This window comes from Danio rerio, chromosome 3 (assembly GCF_052040795.2).
Source record: "Danio rerio strain M-AB ecotype USA chromosome 3, GRCz13ab, whole genome shotgun sequence".
NCBI lineage: Eukaryota > Metazoa > Chordata > Actinopteri > Cypriniformes > Danionidae > Danio > Danio rerio.
The window spans coordinates 521,184-542,500 of record NC_141023.1 but is presented as its reverse complement, the minus strand read 5'-3'; the positions used below and the strand labels follow the sequence as shown (position 1 = coordinate 542,500).

At 42.1% G+C, this 21,317-nt stretch overlaps 2 protein-coding genes across 9 annotated transcripts in view; both read left to right on the top strand.

Moving 5' to 3' along the window:
* LOC108179091 (stonustoxin subunit alpha-like) overlaps nt 1-7,761 on the top strand; it is a 15,587-nt gene extending 7,826 nt beyond the window's left edge. For 3 of the 6 annotated variants that reach the window (XR_015480192.1, XR_015480190.1, XR_015480191.1), the window contains exons 4-6: nt 1,178-1,264; nt 4,595-6,364; nt 7,100-7,761. Coding sequence is in view for 3 of the 6 variants with exons in the window: in XM_087243591.1 (XP_087099717.1) it covers nt 1,178-1,264; nt 4,595-6,105 (1,598 nt within the window). In the remaining 3 variants the exon portion in view is untranslated. Of the gene's footprint in view, nt 1-1,177; nt 1,265-4,594 lie in introns of all 6 variants that reach the window. The other 3 variants (XM_087243591.1, XM_087243589.1, XM_087243590.1) reach the window with 1 other exon arrangement.
* Nucleotides 7,762-10,339: 2,578 nt separating this feature from the next.
* Nucleotides 10,340-20,491, top strand: zgc:172253. Of its 3 annotated transcripts, none has more exons than XM_087241859.1 (5): nt 10,340-10,400; nt 11,605-11,697; nt 11,832-11,925; nt 18,541-18,621; nt 18,884-20,491. In XM_087241859.1, the coding sequence occupies exons 2-5, from the start codon at nt 11,605-11,607 to the stop codon at nt 20,308-20,310; spliced, it is 1,695 nt and encodes a 564-aa protein (XP_087097985.1). In that variant the 5' UTR covers nt 10,340-10,400; the 3' UTR covers nt 20,311-20,491.
* The last annotated feature ends 826 nt before the right edge of the window (nt 20,492-21,317 follow it).

Here is a 21,317-nt window from a genome sequence, read left to right as displayed (position 1 = left end):
ACTAGTTCTTGAATTTGAAAACCACTTTTATAACATTAATGTTAGTTGAGCTCGATCATTAGCAAGGATCATCAGCAGTTGTTTTGATTCAATGCATTGTTTAGGTATTGGAGCATGCCAGACACGTACAAAATGCAAGCAGCTTTAATATCTTGTGGTGACTCGTTCACTAAAAATGAAATGATTCGGAAGAACAACCATTGTGTGCTGCAGATTCACTCATTTCAGATGCTTAACGTAACTTTCTCTCATTTGCGGGTGAATGTTTTATCTGTCGTTACCGACAGACGTGCATTAACCGTTAGCTGTCAGCAGCCTATACAACAAAAACAGACACAGGGAAGCACATAAAGTACGACAAATATTTGAGCATACCTTTTAACAAGACAAGCTTACGTTTGCATTTATGTACAGTATAAAGAATATAAACAAAAACTTACCGTTTAACTTGTCAAATAGTGACGCTGCCTCTCCACTGCAGCCATGACACCAAAATTATGAATTTGCTGCCTGGACGTTGACGCATGCGCACTTTCTAGAACCAAAGGGGCTTAAACTTGCTCATTCAGAGGTGGGAACCAGCCGACGCGCAACTGCATTAATCATAACGTAAATGCAAAACAAAACTCTCCATCTGGAGCTCCAGCACAGGACTCCATAAGCTACTTATGAGGCACTTGCTCCAACAGGCTTGCTTCTCTCCTTTGGATCTCGTTCTGCCCATACGCTGCTACCAAGCCGACTAATCACAGAGCTTGTGCTACGTGTCGTTGCAATATATAGTTACATTTTTTGGGAGGTGTGCATCAAAATCAGCGTCCCCCACAGTGAAGGGTTATAAAAGTATAATCAAGGCACAAGTATAATCTGCCTTAAGGATGGGGATGTTGAAATCCATCATATTGTTATTGGGGGTGGGAAGCCCAAAAAGAGAGACGGCCTTCAGCTAACAGCAAATTCAGGCTGGCCGTGATCTGACGATCGATGAGGCAGCCTCTATGAAGTTATCGATAGAGCAATCCTCACCCAATTAGTGCTGGGTAATCAATCAAAGCACATTTTTATGGGTAATTGGTCAGTAAAGCTGGTTCTGAACCATCCAAAAAGTGCTCAACACTATGGTGTAATGAGTTTATCTAATATTGATTTTCCTTTTTGTTATTTACAACCTCCATAGCATCAGACACAGTGGAAGTGGCAGCTTTAGGAAGACCTCTGTATCCTGGTGTGCTGTACGACGCCCGCAGTGATTCCTTCATCCGAGGTGATGCTCTGATATAAACCAGCTTTTCCTTCAGTACATCTTGCAGCTTTGCTGATTTACAGCTCACATTGTGTTCTTATTAAAGGTGCAAAAACATTACACATCTCACAGCTAATATCTACAGCAGATCTTTCCAACCCAGGCTCATTCTGAAAACATAGTCCCGCGGACGTTTCTGGAGACCGCGGAATACGTCCCGGCTGCAGTTTTTGTTTTTGCGAATCTGCGAGTGCAGTTTGCGCCTGCTCTGTTCTTGCGTGAACCCACCAGAGGCCACTGTCCGACTGGCCGGATGATTGACTGCGCGACCAGCCAATCGGCTGAACCGCCCTCCTCCTTCCCTGAACCCAACCAATGTTACCGATCGACCCGCCCACCCGCTCACTTCCCTAAACCAGAGCAACAGTTTACAAAATCCGTCCAAAAAAAGAAAAGCCCTGAATTTTGTTTTTTTATTACCGCGTTTTCGGATTTCACCGCGTTTTAAAACGTAATTTTTGGGATTCTGTTTTTGTCTTACCTGATTGCTGGAACCGCTCTTCCCCGGACTCGAAACCTGTCACTGTGGTCAACTCCTCTGCATCTCGAGCCTGCAGGCGTACACGCTGAGCTGAGTGGACAAACAGGTTGCAGCGGGAAAGCCCTCCACAACGAGGTAAGCGGTCGGCTGGCCGGCCGGCAGGTAAGCGCGAAAGGGAACAGCGTCACACCGCCCCGCAGCATTCGCTTGAAAAAAATAAATGCAGCCGTATGTACTTCCCGGGATGTATTCCGCTGTCTCTAGAAACGTCCGCGGGACTACGCTTTCAGAATGAGCTTGTGTTGGATCTTTCAGTCAAACCTTCTGCTACTGTCAGCTGATCAGTTGAGATCAATCAGCCAACACAAACTGTGTGTAACTAACAGCATGGTCAAAGGTTAACGTCATCGAAACCTTTTCTTGTGCTTCTGAAAATAATTCATTTATTTAGTAGAATTTATTTTGATTTCTTTTTCAGCCCTGAATGTATTCAGACTCCAATTTTAAGTAAACAACAAATGTAGACTGTAATTCTAATTGTAAGAACGAATCACATTCATCATTTATGCCTTAAAGGTGCAGTAGGTGATCTGCCCAAATGCTAACCGCTTAGCATAATATCTTTGGACGGCGGGGAGGGACTGTGATTCAAAGCCACACCCCCTGAAATCGCGAGCGCGCGCACCACGTCACAACAGCAGACAGACAACGCACTAGTTCATGTCATTCGCCAGTTAGTTAGTGCCAGCGCCGTGCAGGAATTACATGTATTACTTAGTCACACTTACATGCTATTTCAGAGCGAATATTCAGAGTAGCGGTGAACAGTATAGGAAGGCTGACAGTGTTCAGAAATGACCCAATGTGAATATCAAAGCAACTTCAGCTCAATAAAGCAGGCTAGGCGGAATAGCGATATTAACTGATGTTTTGTTGTTAAACTGAATATAAATCTACATTAGAGATGCTGTTAAAGAACCTTATGAAACTGAAAATAATCACATCAATCTTTCACCGGGAGATTTCAGTGGCTGAACAACACGTCTGTGCATATAAGTCATTCATAACACAACACAATCTAACATCAGCTTAGCCTGACTAATAGAGTGTTAAAACAGAACATGACCTGTCTAACAGTAATACTTCAGCAATGGTGTCGTCCTTCCCCCAGCGTGCTAAAGCAACTCCAATATTGATTCAGGTTTTTAAAAGTTTCAATTCAGCATTTGATTTCTTCCGGTCTGTGATTGTCCCATGACCGTGCGGCTGCTTATGCAGACGTGCACGCGTGAATGGCGGATCTCGGTGAACAGATGCGCAGAAGTCCGAATCTGCATTTGCTGACAGACAGTCTGAGCTTCATATCGGAATTATGAGACATGTCTGTCCGACTCTATTTAATTGGATGAACATTTTTTAGTTTTATGCTTTACCCAGAATATGAAAACACATATAAACACATTTAGATCATTTACTGTCATCATTACTATTGCACTGTGAAGAGACTTTCAACCAGCACAACAACAACACATGCTTCTGAAGACCATCACCTACTGCAGCTTTAACATCGAGTTTTGATCTATATCTGATCCCATACTCTTCAGTTATACGTTAATTTGGGACCACTAAATCCTGCACGCCCTGGGATTTGCGTACATTCTCACGGACAGGATCTTGTCACTCTGAAGTTAGCCAGAGGATGCAGGGTTAACTAATACCCAGTTAGTCTGGTTGCCTCTTGCTCACTCGTACTAAACGTGTAGGTAATTTAGTCTTTTCCATACAACTTGCTAAATCAGCGATAACCAGAAATCGAATAGTCTCTGATGTGCCAACTGCTCCATACAGTGTCGTACGCTTTGTTTGGATATCATGCACACAGATCAAGGTACTGCAGCACCAGCCTCCACATAATCTACTGCATATAAAAGATTTCAGGAGAATTCAGAATGAATCAAAACTCAACATTTTATTTTCCAGATGAAAGTGTATCATGCCAACTACACAAACAAAGAATAAAAAGTCAATTCAGAAATGTACAACAGCAATTACTAGAGTTCTAAACGTATAAGGTACGTTGCAGCACATCAGTCTCGGATGCAAAAGCTCAGAAGCTCATACACTGCAACTGGGCATCCTGGCTACAAGATCCCAATGGTATTTCTGCACCTTTCCCCTTAAATACTCAACTCAGAACACAGAACCATAAATTAAAGAGGATAAAAGCTTCAACAAATCCTCTGTCTTTGTTTTTAACCTAAAATCTAATCCCAACCTAGAGTAAAAAGTACTTAATTAACAGACAACTTCACATTTCAGTAGGACTCAAACTCAGCAAAATTGAGACCATTTACCCACAGAGACATTTAAAATGATACCAAACACTCGAGTTGAAGTTACAGATTCACAAGATACACCATATGAAGAGGATGAAGATTCGGTGTGGAATGTCAGTGACCTGATCTCTGAGTGAAGAAGTGATGGGGTGGCAGAGAGGGGGCACATGATGGCTAACTGAGGCAGTTGAAGAACTTGCTTTCCTGCAGATCTGCTGCTCAGACTAAAAAGTTTACTGGTTTATTGCATGGCAATTCTTATGGTCTGATATTATGGAGAGAATTAGCCATCCTTTCAAGTGTGTGGAGTTTTTGACAGGATATAATCAGCAACGATTTGATGTATCAAACATAGGGCATCGTATTGTGTATTCACCAATGCTACAACAAATAGTTAGATCACCTCTACTAAAAATACAAATGAACTGAATGTTACCCCTGATCTGTCTCTTAAAAACACACTTCTCATTTCAGGTGTTAAGCTGTGGGATGATAAATTACTGACTGAACATGTAAGCAGTCGTCCTCAGACCAGAACAGACCTGACGTTCAGCAGCTCTGACTCTCTCTCAACCAAATGCAGTCATCTGGACGTCAGTGGTTCCCTACAAGTCAGTTTTTTAGGCGGGCTTCTTGAGCTGGGCGGATCTGCCAGATACCTGCGTGACACCAAATCCTCAACCCGCCAGTCCAGGTTTACCATGTATTACAGCGGAATCACACGATACGAAGAGCTCTCGATGAACAAACTGGGCACCATCACCTACCCTCAGGTGTTTGAGCAGAAATCTGCAACTCATGTGGTGATCGCGGTGCAGTACGGAGCTCAGGCGGCCGTAGTGTTCAATCGCATGATCTCAGAAGAGGAGAACTTTGAGAGCAATGAGAGGGAAATGCAGGCCATGTTAAGGAAGTTGAAGTATAACATCCAGGGATCTGCAGCTTTAAGAATGACCAGTAAGGAAAAGGAGTTTGCTAAGAGAATCACCTGCACGTTTCATGGTGACCTCCATCCTGATCACAGCTGCGCCACATATGAGGATGCCCTGGAGCTCTTCAAGAATCTCCCAAAGATGCTGAAGGAGAACCCGCAGAACGCCGTCCCAGTGAAAGTCTGGCTGTATCCGCTGCATCTCCTGAACGCAACAGCAGCTCGAGTGGAGAGGGAAATCAGTGCAGGTACGGCTCATGATCTTGAAGGAGTAATGGAGGACCTTGCAGATGCAGAGAGGACTTATAATGAACTGTCTGAAAGTAGGCTGGCTAATACATTCAGAGATATTCGAGAGCGACTGAACTTGTTTTATCAATCATTTAGGGTTTACAAGTCAATGCTGCAGAGCGCAGTCGGCCGGGTTTTACCTGCTATTCGAGGAGGACAGAAAGAGGAGAAGAGTCTGGAGGACATCCTGAAGATACACAGAAACTCTCCATTTAGATCTGACCAGCTGAAACTGTGGTTGAATGATGCAAAGCAGGAGATCAGTGTGCTGACTGCACAGGTCAACTCACTGGAAGGGGTCAACATCGTAGCCCAGGAAGATCTCGATGTAGGGTATTCTGAAGTAGTCTGTTTGACCTTCACTTCTCTGAAGTACGATGACCCGTATCTGTCAGCCTTACAGAAGTTTGTTAAAACAGACAGGTTTAATGCGCCAGAAGGGGAACAACACCTGGTATCTGTGCCAACTGTCAAAAAATGGTTTCGTGATCCTGCTATAATGTTTGATGTTAACTTTAACACCAAGGCTTTTAAATCATTCTTTTCTGCATTAGCACCCAAATTCGTCCTTGTTATTTCTGCCATCTCTGATCCGACCAATCCAGGCTCCTCTATCTATCTATATAGTAATGGGCAACTGGCAGACAAACAGGCTCATTTGTTTTTAAAAATAATGGCGGTCTGTAGCCCTGCTAGCGCTTTTAGAAACGAAGAATGGTGTAACTCAGAAAGAGTACAGAAATATATAGAACAGAACAACTAATGATTCTTAAAAATGTAATTTACTTCAGCACAAGATAAAGTCTTGAAAAATACGATGAGATATATTTTATTTTATTAAAAAGCAGCTAGTTTGTGTGGGCTGATGAATTTGTTGAACATGGCTGTCAACCACAAAACAATGTTTTGCAAAAACACGCATATTAACTATATCTAAAATGAACTCTTTTTGCTTTACCTACATCAAACTCCGTTACAATCAAAACTCATCCTTGTTATATCCGACATCCCTGATTCATCCAGTCCAGGCTCCTCTGTCTATTATTGTGAACATGGGAAACTGAAAGATAAACGCACACAGAGTCTTGGAAAACCTCGAATTTTAAGACAATAGACATGACATTTATATTTCAAGTATGACCTGTCAGAAGAGGAGGCATGGTGGCTCAGTGGTTAGCACTGTGTCTTCACAGCAAGAAGGTCTCAGGTTTAAGTCCAGGCAGGGTTAGTTGGTGTTTCTGTGTGGAGTTTGCACATTCTCCCCGTGTTGGCGTGGGTTTCCTCCGGATTTCTGGTTTTCCCTAGTTGCTTTAGGGGAATTGATTAACTAAATTGGCCGTAGTGTATAAGTGTGAGTATGTGAATGAGCATGTATGGGTGTTTCCCAGTACTGGGTTGCAGCCTAAAGGGCATCCGCAATGTAAAACATATGTTTTCTTTCAGTCTCTTAGTCCCTTAATTATCTGGGGTCGTGACAGCGGAATAAATATTGAGTGGATGCCTTTCCAGCTGCAATCCAGTACTGGGAAAACACCCATACACACTCATTCACACACACACACTCACACTTGTACACTACGTCCAGTGTAGTTGATCAGTTCCCCTATAGCGCACGTGTTTGGACTGTGGGGGAAACCGGAGCACCCGGAGGAAACCCACGCCAACACGGGGAGAACATGCAAACTCCACACAGAAACACCAACTGACCCAGCCGAGACTCAAACCTTGCTGTATGGCCACAGTGCGTCACCACTGAGCCACCATGCTGCCCTATTTTAATACACATCTACAAGTCTGAAAAAATGTTTGCAAAATGATATCTGTACATCTGTTACACCACCTGTTTAGTGTGTAAGCAAGGAAGAAGTGTTTGTACAACAACATACAGGTGGTGCAAAAATATAAACCCGACAATAATCAAATGGCCCATCAATATTTACAAAAAAATTTGCTTTAACACTTACGGACATATTTCCAAGGTTTAAATCAGCCACAAATATAATCCTCATGTGTGTTAATCTCTACTGAGAGAAACTGAAAGGAAAACTAAACCGCATATATTGTGCAGTATCTTAAATGTCCAGCATGGTTATTAAAAATGTATATATATATATATTGAAAAGGCGTATCTGGTTATTATTTTGACATCAGTTGCAGTCAGGAGGATGTGACATAAATAACCAGTGGCAGTTTGAGACCACTGGTTTAAAATAATGAGTTGTGGAAAGAGTACTGAAATCTCCACTCAAGTAAAAGTATTGTTCTGTAAGAAATGATTCAAAAGCAGAATCACTGTCAGACTTAACTGAACAACTAAATGTTTTAAATGCTAAAAAATAGCTTTTGAAAAGAATTGGACTGCTTGTCTGGCAGAAGTGCTTCTGTGGATGTTGTTGATAATTAAAGAGACTTCACATGATAGGGACGTTGTCTTGATTTTATTTGGGATTCTCAGTTTGTGTAGACTGTAAAGGAAGACTCTCTGGTTCTGCTGTGCCTGTCAATCCTTACCAATTTCACACATGTTCAGTTAAATGCATTCAAACCTCTCCTTGATTTTAAAACAAATATCACTTCACTCCATCATGAGTTTATAACTCTTTACACACATGAAACATTTACACTTATTGAAACCAATGCATCGTTAAATAAACTCAAATTCAGAATAAATTTGTTTTAATTCTGTTCATTGGTGGTGTTTCTATACCACAGAAACAGGGGCCACACAGTTATATTTATCTTATCCTACACTCAGAATGTTTTCAGTCATTTGGTACATCATTCATTATTTTATACATCACTCTGCAATCTCTAGAAGTGGATGAAAATTTACATTAAAAAAAGCATTTTAATAAAAATATTTTATATTATTATTATATTCATATAATATTATTTATTTTATTATTGCACAGTAAAAAAAGACTGCACTAGCTTATTTCACATTAAAAGATTAGTAAAAGCCTGACTTGACTGCCCAACACACACACACACACACACACACACACACACACACATAGATCCTCGCTCATCGAGATGTGGTTGACATGGACAACAGAGGCATGTTAACGTGCCGTATAATGTACTAGGCATAAATAATAAGAGTTCAGAAAATGGCAATGGCATACTGTGAGCCTCAAACAGCATTGTTTCTGCATTCTCATGTTACTTCTGTGATTGTAAAATCCTGGTGAAAATCAGGCCAATCAGAACAAAGCAGACTCTACCAAGAGACACTCTAATACAGATTATTAATATGCAAGCCCCAAGCTGCATTTGATTGACCAAAAATCTTCCTAGTGATATGACAACAATCATCATTTATCCTCTTCAGTGTTGAGGAGTAACTAGTGACATAATTTAATTACAAAATAAAACTAACAGTAATTCATTACAGTTACTGAGAAGAAAATGTGTAATTAAACTACAGTTACTTCTAAAAATGTTAAAGATTACAAATGAGGTTACATCTAAAATAATCTTTGAAAATCTGGAATATGTTGAATAATATTAATCTGTTGCTTTGCCTGTTTTTGATATGCACAATACCTTCTGCTAAGGCCATTTATTAAAGCACTGCTATTCTGTGTTCACAGTAGATGATAAAGAAGTCACATGGGAATTAGGTGAAGTTTATTTATAAACTAATTTCGAGAGGAGCATGCGCTTATGATTGATAGCAGCTGGTCCACAGTAGCTAACACTGATTCACCAATCAGACGATTCCTTAACCACTATAAATATCCAGAGTATCCTACCTCAGCCATCTTCGTCTTGAAGAATCCCCCCTTCCATCCCTACTCCTCCCATTTCCTTGTCAGGGCAGCATGGAGGCCTAATGGTTAGCATCATTGCCTCACAGAAAGATTGTCACTGGCGCAGATACTACCAAGTTGGCATTTCTGTGTGGAGTTTGCATGTTCTCCCCGTGTTTGCGTGGGTTTTCACCGGACTCTCCGGTTTCCTCCCACAGACCAAAAATATGTATCATAAGTGAGCTGACAAATCTATATTGATAGCATAGACACTTGCATAGCACTCATGATCTACGTAAACATTATGAAGCAGGGGGAATTCTCGAGACCAACCTGAACTCGAACTCCCCTCTAGCCCTGCAATGGGGGGGAGCCTCGGGCTCGAGGATCTCACGAGCTCAGGGCTCTCTCTTGGGACAGCATGCCAAACACACTTCATAATCAATCATCAGCTAGGGGCGAACTCTTGAAATGGTCTGTACTCAATTAAAGTGCTGAACACTGTATGTATGTATGTATGTATGTATGTATGTATGTATGTATGTATGTATGTATGTATACACGTATATAAAGTTATTGTATGAGAGTTTTAAGTTTTAAGAGTTACATTTTAAAAGTGCTATATAAAAATAAGAGTATTATTAATATTGTAGCTATAACAATATTTATACAAATACAGGCTAAAAAAAATCTGTAGATTTAAGTATTTTTTATATAAAACATGAAATAAACAATTACTTTTAAACTTTTTTACTTAAAGCAAGTCCCATGTAGTATGTCCACTAAAAGACACTAAATATGACTTTACAAACTGTATTATACATAAATCATACGAACATGTATATTAGTTTATATTACTGAAAATAGTGTTAAAAATGCATACGTAATGGATATGTTTTATTTATATATATATATATATATATATATATATATATATATATATATATATATATATAGAGAGAGAGAGAGAGAGAGAGAGAGAGAGAGAGAGAGAGAATATTTCATTCTTTTTAAATATTTCCCCAATGATGTATAACAGATTCAGGGCATGTGCTGTAATTGCAAATGTGTACTTTGGGCATCACAGTGCAAACCAAACACAGGAGCAAACACACACACACACACACACACACACACACATCTATACATATGCAGTTAGATAAGCTCATGCATGTGCACAGGTCCTCTATGGGGGCAAAGGGTCGTTCTTTCCTTTACAGTGGACAAATATCACAACTGAGCTTCAGATTTCAGCTGAGCACTTTGACAGACGACTTCATCTCTTAAAATAACACAGGGACTGCAGGTAAGAATGTGAATGCGTGTTTCAGTATCGATGTGCATTGCTCAAATAGACTATTTAGAAAACTCTTTAAAAAAGCAAATGTCAAATCTCATTAAAGAGGTTTTATATAACTGTGTTTAATAAAATTGATTAATCACTGATGGAAACTTCCTTCCAGCTTTCAATAGGCATAGACAGCCGTGCAGTGTAAAGAGTTCCAGATCATGTTAGTGGGATGCAGTGTGTTTCTTTGCTTTATTTTGCTGAGAGTTTGTTTGTGAACAAGACAATTCAGTGCAGCATTCTGTGTAGTGATGGGCAGTTCTGATCATTTTACTGACTCGGATCTTTGAGTCTCTTTTATTAAGATGAACGAATCTTTTTTCGAGTCATTTTGATTCAATTTGCCAAAATATTATTAAAATGTTACGAATTGCTTCCAAACACATCTACAACTAGCCTGAAAGGTTAATTACACGACAAATAAGTCATCAATAGAATGTAAGAAGGAGAAAATAATACTTCCGTGTTGACCTGCTCTTTTGTCTATGAAGGTATTGTTGTCTCTTTGCTCAGCTCACCTGTTCATGTCTTCAGATGTCAGGGGTTCATTCACGTTACACTGACTGTCTTATATAATCCTATTCAATGCACAGTCTAAGCCAGGGGTCACCAAACTTGTTCCTGGAGGGCCGGTGTCCTGCAGATTTTACCTCCAACACTAATCAAACACACTTGAACAAGCTAATCAAGCTCTTACTTGACATGCTTAAAACATCCAGGCAGGTGTGTTGAGGCAAGTTGGAACTAAACCCTGCAGGGACACCGGCCCTCCAGGGCCAGGATTGATGACCCCTGGTCTAAGCCGATAGGAGCCATGATCGTTCGTTCATCATGTGGCAAAATGACTCAAACCCGAGCACTCGAGAGATGAACGGATCAATTCTTTTTCCGGCTCTAAACGCGTATGATTGGCTTCTGACAATGTGATTTATGTGATGAACGAATCACTCCCTGAGAGGACTCGTAGTTCCCGAGTCATATTGAAGATTCGTTCAAAATGAATGAATCGTTAATGAACAACCCATCACTAATTCTGTGAGTGTCTGAAAGATGACCCAGCTGTGATAGTATTGGGTTCTAGAGTAATGTTGCAGCACACATTCATTCAGGCGTCTGGTCTATTGACTTTATTCCAGTAGGTCTGCTTGTGAACTTCCCCCAGATGGCGTCACTTCTGATGTCCCTGAAGCAGCCGATCTGCATCAGCATGTGTGTTTATCTATGGCTGGCGGTGCTCGCTGTAGTCAACACAGAGGTAAGGGCACTTGATCACACATGGTGCAGAAATATACCCAGGTGTGTTTCAGCTGATTTTTATTTTAAAAGCATGTGGGCACTCTTTTTACTTAAACTGCTTGAGAAATTAATTCTGTAAACTGTTTAAAACAGAGAATATTACAACCCATAGATGAGACCGGGTCTGTAAATGAAGACACCTCAGGACTTCACATCTTAACATCGAGAAGAGTTAAGAAGAGTCCAGGTAAGATGTGCTGTTAACAACTGTGACCTTCGATTTCTAATCGCCCACTCCGACTGGGAGGCTATCCTGTGACTGTGGGATGGGAGGTGGGACTCTAGATTGTGTGAACAAAGATTCTAGAAATAGTCTTATAGTATCTTGATTTCAGGGGGCGAGGTGGTGGAGGAGATGCGTAGGAGAAGTTGAACAGACGGCTCTTGGTCTCGCCCACACATCACCAACACCAAGTCAACCAATCACTTTGACAATGACACTTTTTTGAGAAGTCAGCACTGGTGCTAGCTATGACTCAGAGTTATGGGATTTAGGAAAAAGTCAAGAAAGTGGGGGTGTTCAGTTTTGTTTAGGTGAAAGTGCCGAGTAGTGAAAGAGGGAGGAGTTTGCATAAAAAGGGGCGTTTCATTACGTGCATAAAATATATGTTAATTTGCACACCGTCAACACAAACAGACGTGTGGGAGATGGACAGCGATTTAGAGAGACTGTTGACTATACTGTATAACTGAATATTGAAAATCTGAATATTGTAGTGATATTACTGTAAACCTAATAACTTATGTCATTTTGGTGAAACCTTTCACATATACGATCGCACCAGAGTTATTATTCTAACGTTAGAGCGCTCGTCATCACTGCTCAAACTCAAATCAGAGAAAGAGGAGCATGCTCATCATAACTCACAAATATTCAGTGTTTCAAACATTTTCTAAACTGTTTTAATGATGAAATACACGTTTTTACACATTAAAAAATCTGAATCTTTAATATTTCACAATATAATACTGACATTTGTCAATATTTGTAGAAAAGGGAAAGAAGAAGCAAAAAACAGTGGCATTATGTGCATGAAGCACTGGGGCTGCGATACATAATGCGACAATCTTGACGCGTCGCTATGGGAACTTTATTGCTGCACTCACAACAGACATGAAAGAAGCATCAAGCGCGAGTGATTTACATGTTTAGTCAATGCAAAGACGCCAATAGACATCCTGCAGCACGATATGCGCTAATGAGGCAAACAGGCCCGTGCAGAGACTGTCCAAACGGCATGTACAGGATACATTTTTAAAGAGGGGGGGTTGTTGTTGTTGTTGTTGTTGTTGTCGTCGTCGTCGTTGTTGTTGTTGTTGTCTGAAGAGCGGTGTTGTCGTGCGCATTCTGATCAGCGGTGTTGTTGCACAAATGTTGTCGCGCACGCACTGGAGAGCGGTGTTGTCGCACGCGTTCTGATCAGCAGTGTTGTTGCGCAAATCTTGTCGTTGTCGTGCGTCTACTGGAGAGCGGTGTCGTCGCACGCGTTCTCATCAGCGGTGTTGTTGCGCAAGTGTTGTCGTTGTCGCGCGCGTACTGGAGAGCGGTGTTGTCGCGCATGTACTGTAAAGAGGGGGGGGGTGCGAAGGGGCAAGGGCGCGTACTCAAGAGCGGTGTTGTCGCACGCCTACTGAAGGGCTGTAGGGGGGGAGAGGGGTGTGTCACGGGGGCACTTTTGATCATTTTGGTAGGGCACTTTCTATCCAAGACTAAAAAGGGCATGTGCTCTGCACAGGTTTAGCCCTATGTGTGCACGTGCCTGGAGGAAAATGATGCAATTCGTACAAATGAAGTAGTGTGAGTCGAACGTTTCATTGCATGAATCCCTCAAGTTAAAAAATCTGAACTTCAGCGGATATTCCCGTCGTGTTAACCAATCAGGAGCTTGCTCTTGTAGGGGTGTGATTATGATGTAGCTCCTGTTGTTGGTGTCCTGGAGGGAAATCCTCTTGCTGACACTGAACAACACCTCATCAATCTGAGCTCAACTCAACCTGCAGCACCGCTGAAAGCCTCCATCATCCAGGTATAGTTTCTGGAGGAGTTGATGAGCTCACAGAGCTGCTGCACCTCTGAAAGGATCTAGTGCACTCAGACAGTGTGCATCTAAGTTTCCGGGAAATGCAGAGTTTTTTTTCTCTCATTCGCCGTGCGGTATCAAACATTGCATGAAAAATACACGCTTAGAGCAGATCCTCTAATGAAATATCTCGTTTGTCACGAGGGACATTGTCACACAGAGGCGTTTTTAGGGTGTGTGTGAAACAAGAAAAAAAATAAATGATGGCTCAGTCGACGTAGCACTATGGTGCAAGGTGCGTTTATTTACAGTGCAAAAGTGTCCAATCCAAAAAAATAAAGTAGACAAAAAAATAAAATAAAAATTATATATATATATATATATATATATATATATATATATATATATATATATATATATATATATATATATATATATATACAAAAATAAACAAACAACAAAACAAACAAATAAAGACAATAAAGTAACAAAATAATTATATACAAAATATTTTCTATCCAGAATTATCAAACCAACCATTCGCCACTACTCACACCTTCTATCTCCAAGGACTCCCACACTGAACTGAGCACAAGTCCCTACCATCCACAAACCGATGGATTAGTAGAGAGATTTAATCAAACCCTCAAAAGGATGTTGAGGAAATTTGTAAGTGACAACGGCAAAGACTGGGACAAGTGGCTTCCGTTCCTGCTATATGCATACCGAGAGGTCCCACAGGCATCCACAGGCTTTTCGCCTTTTGAACTCCTGTACGGATGGCAGGTGCAAGGTCCTCTCGATCTGGTGAAGAGGAGTTGGGAAGCATCAAGCACTACAGCCGAAGGAGAAACTAACATTGTAAAGTTTGTATTACAGATGAGAGACAGACTTGAGAAGTACCGAGAGCAAGCTCAGGAGAATCTGGAGGAAGCTCAGAAGAATCAGAAGCTGTGGTACGACAAATGGTCTCGACGGAGAGAATACCAACCAGGACAAAAAGTGCTGTTACTATTACCATCTTCCACAAACAAGCTATTGGCGAAGTGGCAGGGTCCCTATGAGATCACTAAGAAGAAGGGTCCTGTTACCTATGAGGTGTTTCATCCAGATAAGGGGAAGAAAAATCAAACATACCACGTCAATCTTTTGAAGGAATGGTGGGAGTCGTTGGAGATAGAAGTGCTACGTCGACTGAGCCATCATTTATTTTTTTCCTGTTTCACACACACCCTAAAAACGCCTCTGTGTGACAAGTGGTGTCAGAAGTGGGATGGCCAGTCGTAGAAAAGTGACTTCTGGAAAACAGGCCAGGAAGGGTCTGCGGTCACAAAAACCTGTGCTGGAAGAGGTAGCATGGGACACTATGGACGAAGAGGAGACAGCCAGTGCAGAGGGTGCCGAAGCCATGTCCCCTAGAGTTAAACCTGAATCAAAAGGTATGGAGAGCGATGTAGTGGCATTGATGAGGACATTTCTGACAGCTCAGTCAAAAAGGGAAGAAGGCCTCATCTATGAGCTACGGGGGTTGCGAGAGTCACTGCAACGCTCAGTTATACCAGAAATATCACCAAGCCAAAGCCTACGCCTAGATCTACCCACACCTGCAGCTTCACGAATTCGGGGACCGTCAGTCATGCAGAACCCGACACTGTCGACGCAGAGGGCGGCAGACTCACCACCACCACCACCAATGCGACCAGAGTCACGGATGCCAGCATTTCAAGAGGGAGTGGACGTGGAGAATTACTTGCGTCGTTTTGAGCGTCTGGCAAAGACCTGGGGTTGGCCGGAAGAGGAATGGGCGAATCGACTAGTACCCCTTCTCACCGGAAAAGCGCTGGAGGCATACCTCGCGATGGACGAAGATCGGGCGGAAGTCTATAAGGATCTTCGGGAGGCACTGATCGCGAAATTCGATTTATCAACAGAGACCTACCGACAACGATTTCGGCAGACATCAATTCCTGCTGGAGAAACACCAACGGAGACCTACAATCGCCTCAAGGGGCTCTACAAACGATGGATACGTCCCGAGCAGTGCACAAAGGAGGAGGTAGGAGAGGCTATCATCCTGGAGCAGCTGCTACGAGTACTGCCATTGGAGGTACGGACCTGGGTGAGAGAGCATGAGCCGACCGATGGGCTGAATGCAGCAAAGTTGGCAGTCCAGTACTTGAATGCACACCGAGGAGGTCAGATGTATGCCCGTTCTACACCAACACGAGGGGCCAAGCACACTGATACATCTGGAAAAGGTACTGTCTCTGTTTTTCCTACTAAAAAGCTTATTTGCTATTACTGTCAACAAGAGGGGCACAAGGCGTCGAACTGCCCAGTACGCAAACCCAAACTCACCAGTCTGTGTTATGTTCCAAGAGAGGGGGACGTAAAAGACAAGGTGACGTACACTAATCGACACATAGACGTCACCGTGAATGGACAAAACATAAATGCACTCATTGACACTGGCAGCACATTTACACTGATAAAACAATGCTACATTCCAAGAAACACCATTGACTTTACACACACACAGAACATCCAATGCGTACATGGGGACAAAAAAGACTATCCTACCACTGAAGTGACTCTTGTTATCAATGATCAACCATACTTGATGTCAGTGGGGGTAGTGGATGCTTTACCTGTAGGTATGGTTTTGGGATGGGACCTACCTGTGTTGAACGAACTGTTAAGCAATGCTGTTGAAAGTACCAATATGTATGATGTTATATCATGTCCTGTGCTAACACGCTCACAAACCAGAGCGGGTTTGGAGCCCCTACCTGCTATGGATGACAGTTTGATCCAAGGGGAGGGGGGTAAACCAAAAAAGTCACGGCGACAGCGCCGTCTAGAGAAGCAATTGGGTTCACCTATTGTGGAAGTGTCAACTGAAGGGTTGAAGGTGACTGAATGGGATATCCCTAAAAATATTGCACAGTTACAAGCTGAAGATGTAACATTGAAACCTTTGTTTTCTAAAGTGTGTGAGGGGGAAAAACAAATTGAGACGCTAGGGGCAGAGAAATATGTGATAGAAAAGGATGTACTATATGTGTTGTCTGATGGTGTCAAACGTCTTGTTGTGCCTACATGTTGCAGATCACTCATATTACATCTAGCACACACCATTCCTTGGTCTGGACATTTAGCACACCAGAAAACCTACCAACGCATCGGTACACGATTCTATTGGCCTTCCATGTATACTGACGTACACACATATTGCTCCACATGTATTGTTTGCCAGAAAACCAGCTCTGTTCACAGGTCAGCGCGAGTTCCTTTGCATCCATTACCTGTCATCGAAACTCCATTCAAACGGATCGCCATGGACATTGTTGGGCCATTGGAAAGAAGCAGTACAGGCAACCAGTATATATTAGTCATCTGTGATTACGCTACACGATACCCTGAAGCATTCCCTCTACGCAGCATCACAACTGCTAAGGTAATCACTGCATTAACACAACTGTTTTCCAGAGTTGGATTTCCGCAAGAGATCATCACTGATCAGGGCACTAATTTCACATCAAGACTGATGCAGTTACTGCACAAGCAGCTGGGCATCCATTCCATCCGCACAAGTCCCTACCATCCACAAACCGATGGATTAGTAGAAAGATTTAATCAAACCCTCAAAAGGATGTTGAGGAAATTTGTAAGTGACAACGGCAAAGACTGGGACAAGTGGCTTCCGTTCCTGCTATATGCATACCGAGAGGTCCCACAGGCATCCACAGGCTTTTCGCCTTTTGAACTCCTGTACGGATGGCAGGTGCAAGGTCCTCTCGATCTGGTGAAGAGGAGTTGGGAAGCATCAAGCACTACAGCCGAAGGAGAAACTAACATTGTAAAGTTTGTATTACAGATGAGAGACAGACTTGAGAAGTACCGAGAGCAAGCTCAGGAGAATCTGGAGGAAGCTCAGAAGAATCAGAAGCTGTGGTACGACAAATGGTCTCGACGGAGAGAATACCAACCAGGACAAAAAGTGCTGTTACTATTACCATCTTCCACAAACAAGCTATTGGCGAAGTGGCAGGGTCCCTATGAGATCACTAAGAAGAAGGGTCCTGTTACCTATGAGGTGTTTCATCCAGATAAGGGGAAGAAAAATCAAACATACCACGTCAATCTTTTGAAGGAATGGTGGGAGTCGTTGGAGATAGAAGTGCTACGTCGACTGAGCCATCATTTATTTTTTTCCTGTTTCACACACACCCTAAAAACGCCTCTGTGTGACAGACATGAATGAATTCCCTGAATGAAAGAGCCAAACTGCAGTAAAAGTCCACCATTTAATAATTTGGCAAATAATTCGACTACAGATGTCCATGTAAACAGTCATATTGTCCGCTGTGGGTGTGTGTTTTGACTCTGAAATTCAGCGCGCCCAAATAGACACTCCCACACCAAGCCTCTTTTCTTCCTCCGACACTCCCCCCTAAACAGAGCTGGACACGCCCACTTTTCTGACTTTTTCCAAAGTAGAGGTGTGAAAACACCCTGCTGAAACGAGGGGGTTTCATGGCCCTTTAAGGGGAAAAACTTGACTGGGTAAATTCAGGCTTGGCGTGATCTGGTGATCTATGAAGCTGAAGCTGTCTATAAAGCAATCCTCACCCAATTAGTGCTGAGTGATCAATCGAAGGCTATTTTTGTGCATAATTTCTCAGTAAAAAGTGTTCAACACCTTCTATGATCATTATAGTGTAATGATTTTATCTAATATTGATTTTCCTTTTTGTTATTTACAACCTCCATGGCATCAGACACAGTGGAAGTGGCAGCTCTAGGAAGACCTCTGTATCCTGGTGTGCTGTACGACGCTCGCAGTGATTCCTTCATTCCAGGTGATATAAACCAGCTTCTCCTTCAGCTTTGCAGATTTACAGCTCACATTCTGTTCATATTAGAGGTGCACCAACATTACACATCTCAGCTGAAACCAACAGCAGAGTTTACAGGATCTAATCAACAATGATTTCTAAACAATAGTGCAAAACATTGTTTACCCACCAACACTGATTACTGACCAGTATATTGGTGCACCTCTAGTAAACCCTGAATGTTACTCGTGATCTGTCTCTCTATAAAACACACTTCTCATTTCAGGTGTTAAGCTGTGGGATGATAAATTACTGACTGAACATGTAAGCAGTCGTCCTCAGACCAGAACAGACCTGACGTTCAGCAGCTCTGACTCTCTCTCAACCAAATTCAGTCATCTGGACGTCAGTGGTTCCCTGAAGGTCAGTTTCTTCGGCGGGCTTCTTGAGCTGGGCGGATCTGCCAGATACCTGCGTGACACCAAATCCTCAACCCGCCAGTCCAGATTTACCATGTATTACAGCGGAATCACACGATACGAAGAGCTCTCGATGAACAAACTGGGCACGATCACCTACCCTCAGGTGTTTGAGCAGAAATCTGCAACTCATGTGGTGATCGCGGTGCAGTACGGAGCTCAGGCGGCCGTAGTGTTCAATCGCATGATCTCAGAAGAGGAGAACTTTGAGAAGACTGAGAGAGAACTGAAGGTCATGTTGGAGGAGATCTTCAAGTATAACATCCAGGAAGATTCACAAAGGAGCAATGAAGTAAATGAATTTGTTGAGAGAATCACCTGCACGTTTCATGGTGACCTCCATCCTGATCACAGCTGCGCCACATATGAGGATGCCCTGGAGCTCTTCAAGAATCTCCCAAAGATGCTGAAGGAGAACCCGCAGAACGCCGTCCCAGTGAAAGTATGGCTGTATCCGCTGCATCTCCTGAACGCAACAGCAGCTCGAGTGGAGAGGGAAATCAGTGCAGGTACGGCTCGTGATCTTGAGGGAATAATGGAGGATTTGGCAGAAGCAGAGAAGATTTATAATGAACTGTCTGGAAAGAGGTTAGCTAAAAAATTCAGAGATATTCGAGAGCGGCTGAACTCGTTTTACCAATCATTTAGGATTTACAAGTCAATGCTGCAGAGCGCAGTCGGCCGGGTTTTACCTGCTATTCGAGGAGGACAGAAGGAGGAGAAGAGTCTGGAGGACATCCTGAAGATACACAGAAACTCTCCATTTAGATCTGACCAGCTGAAACTGTGGCTGAATGATGCAAAGCAGGAGATCAGTGTCCTGACTGCTCAAGTCAACTCACTGAAAGGGGTCAACATCGTAGGCCAAGAAGTTGTAAATCGACGTTATTTTGGAGTGATGTGCTTGACTTTCACTTCTCTGAAGTACGATGACCCGTATCTGTCAGTCTTGCAGGAATTTGTAAAAAGGGACATGTTTAATGCACCAGAAAGAGAACAGGAACTGGTTCCTGTGCCATCTGTCAGTAAATGGTTTCGTGATCCTGCAACTCTTTCTGCCATGTCTCGTGCCACAGATGATTTCAAAAGATTATATTCTGGATATGCTAAGCCTTTTCAGGAAGAGACAATCCTCTGTGTTATTTCTGACATCTCTGATTCTTCCAATCCAGGTGCCTCCATCTATGCTTATTCATATGGAGAATTGCAAACTAAACGGTTTCCTTCACTTTAGCCTCAGGAGGGGGGTGCTTCTCCATCTGATACCGATTAAAGTAAGCCCAGAGTTGTGGAAAGATTACTGCAATCCCCAAAAAAGTATGCAAAAGTAAAAGTCTCAAGTACTGAAATGACTTCTTGTGTGGTGTGAGTGCTTTTGTGTTGATAATAAATAAAGAGACTTCAGATGATGATGATGCAGTGGTCATGAATGTCTTTCAGCTCCAGTGAATCACATCTGACAGTAAAGGAAGAGCCGGTCCTGCTGTGCCTGTCAATCTTGTTCACCCACAATGCTTCAGAACATCAGTCTAGGATCACACTTTCTCCACTGAAGTATCCTGATGATATGATAGTTAAACAAGCATTCAGTTTTCATGCAATAGTGGAATGGAGTGACCCTTGGTGATGTTATGGTATTGTCATATGTATGTTCTGCACAGTGAACACAGCTGCATGTTATTGATGGCAATGTGTATGCACAGATGTACTGCAATGAGCTACTGAGGCCCATTGTTGTGCCATTCATCTACTATTACCAGCTCATGTTACAGTATAATAAAGCATGGCACCCTGTCGGAGGATCTGTACTCAATTCCTGGAAGCTGAAAACTGGACGTGTTAGCCATTGAGCCTGTTTGAGATGCTTTAGATTTGCATATACGACAGCGTGTTCCACTTCCAGCCAATATCCTGCAACATTTCTACAGCCAGAGAGGAGGAGCAAATCAGCATCCACAAGCCATGGATGCTATAAAGGAGACAGAGATAGCTAACAAGTTTTATATACTAGAGTAAAATTGTTGAGTAACGTCTTGATACGTTTAAAGATGTGTCCTTTTACTCTCACTCAAGTACATTTATATATATATATATATATATATATATATATATATATATATATATATATATATATATATATATACACATACACACACATATATATATATATATATATATATATATATATATATATATATATATATATATATATATATATATATATATATATATATAGTGGCA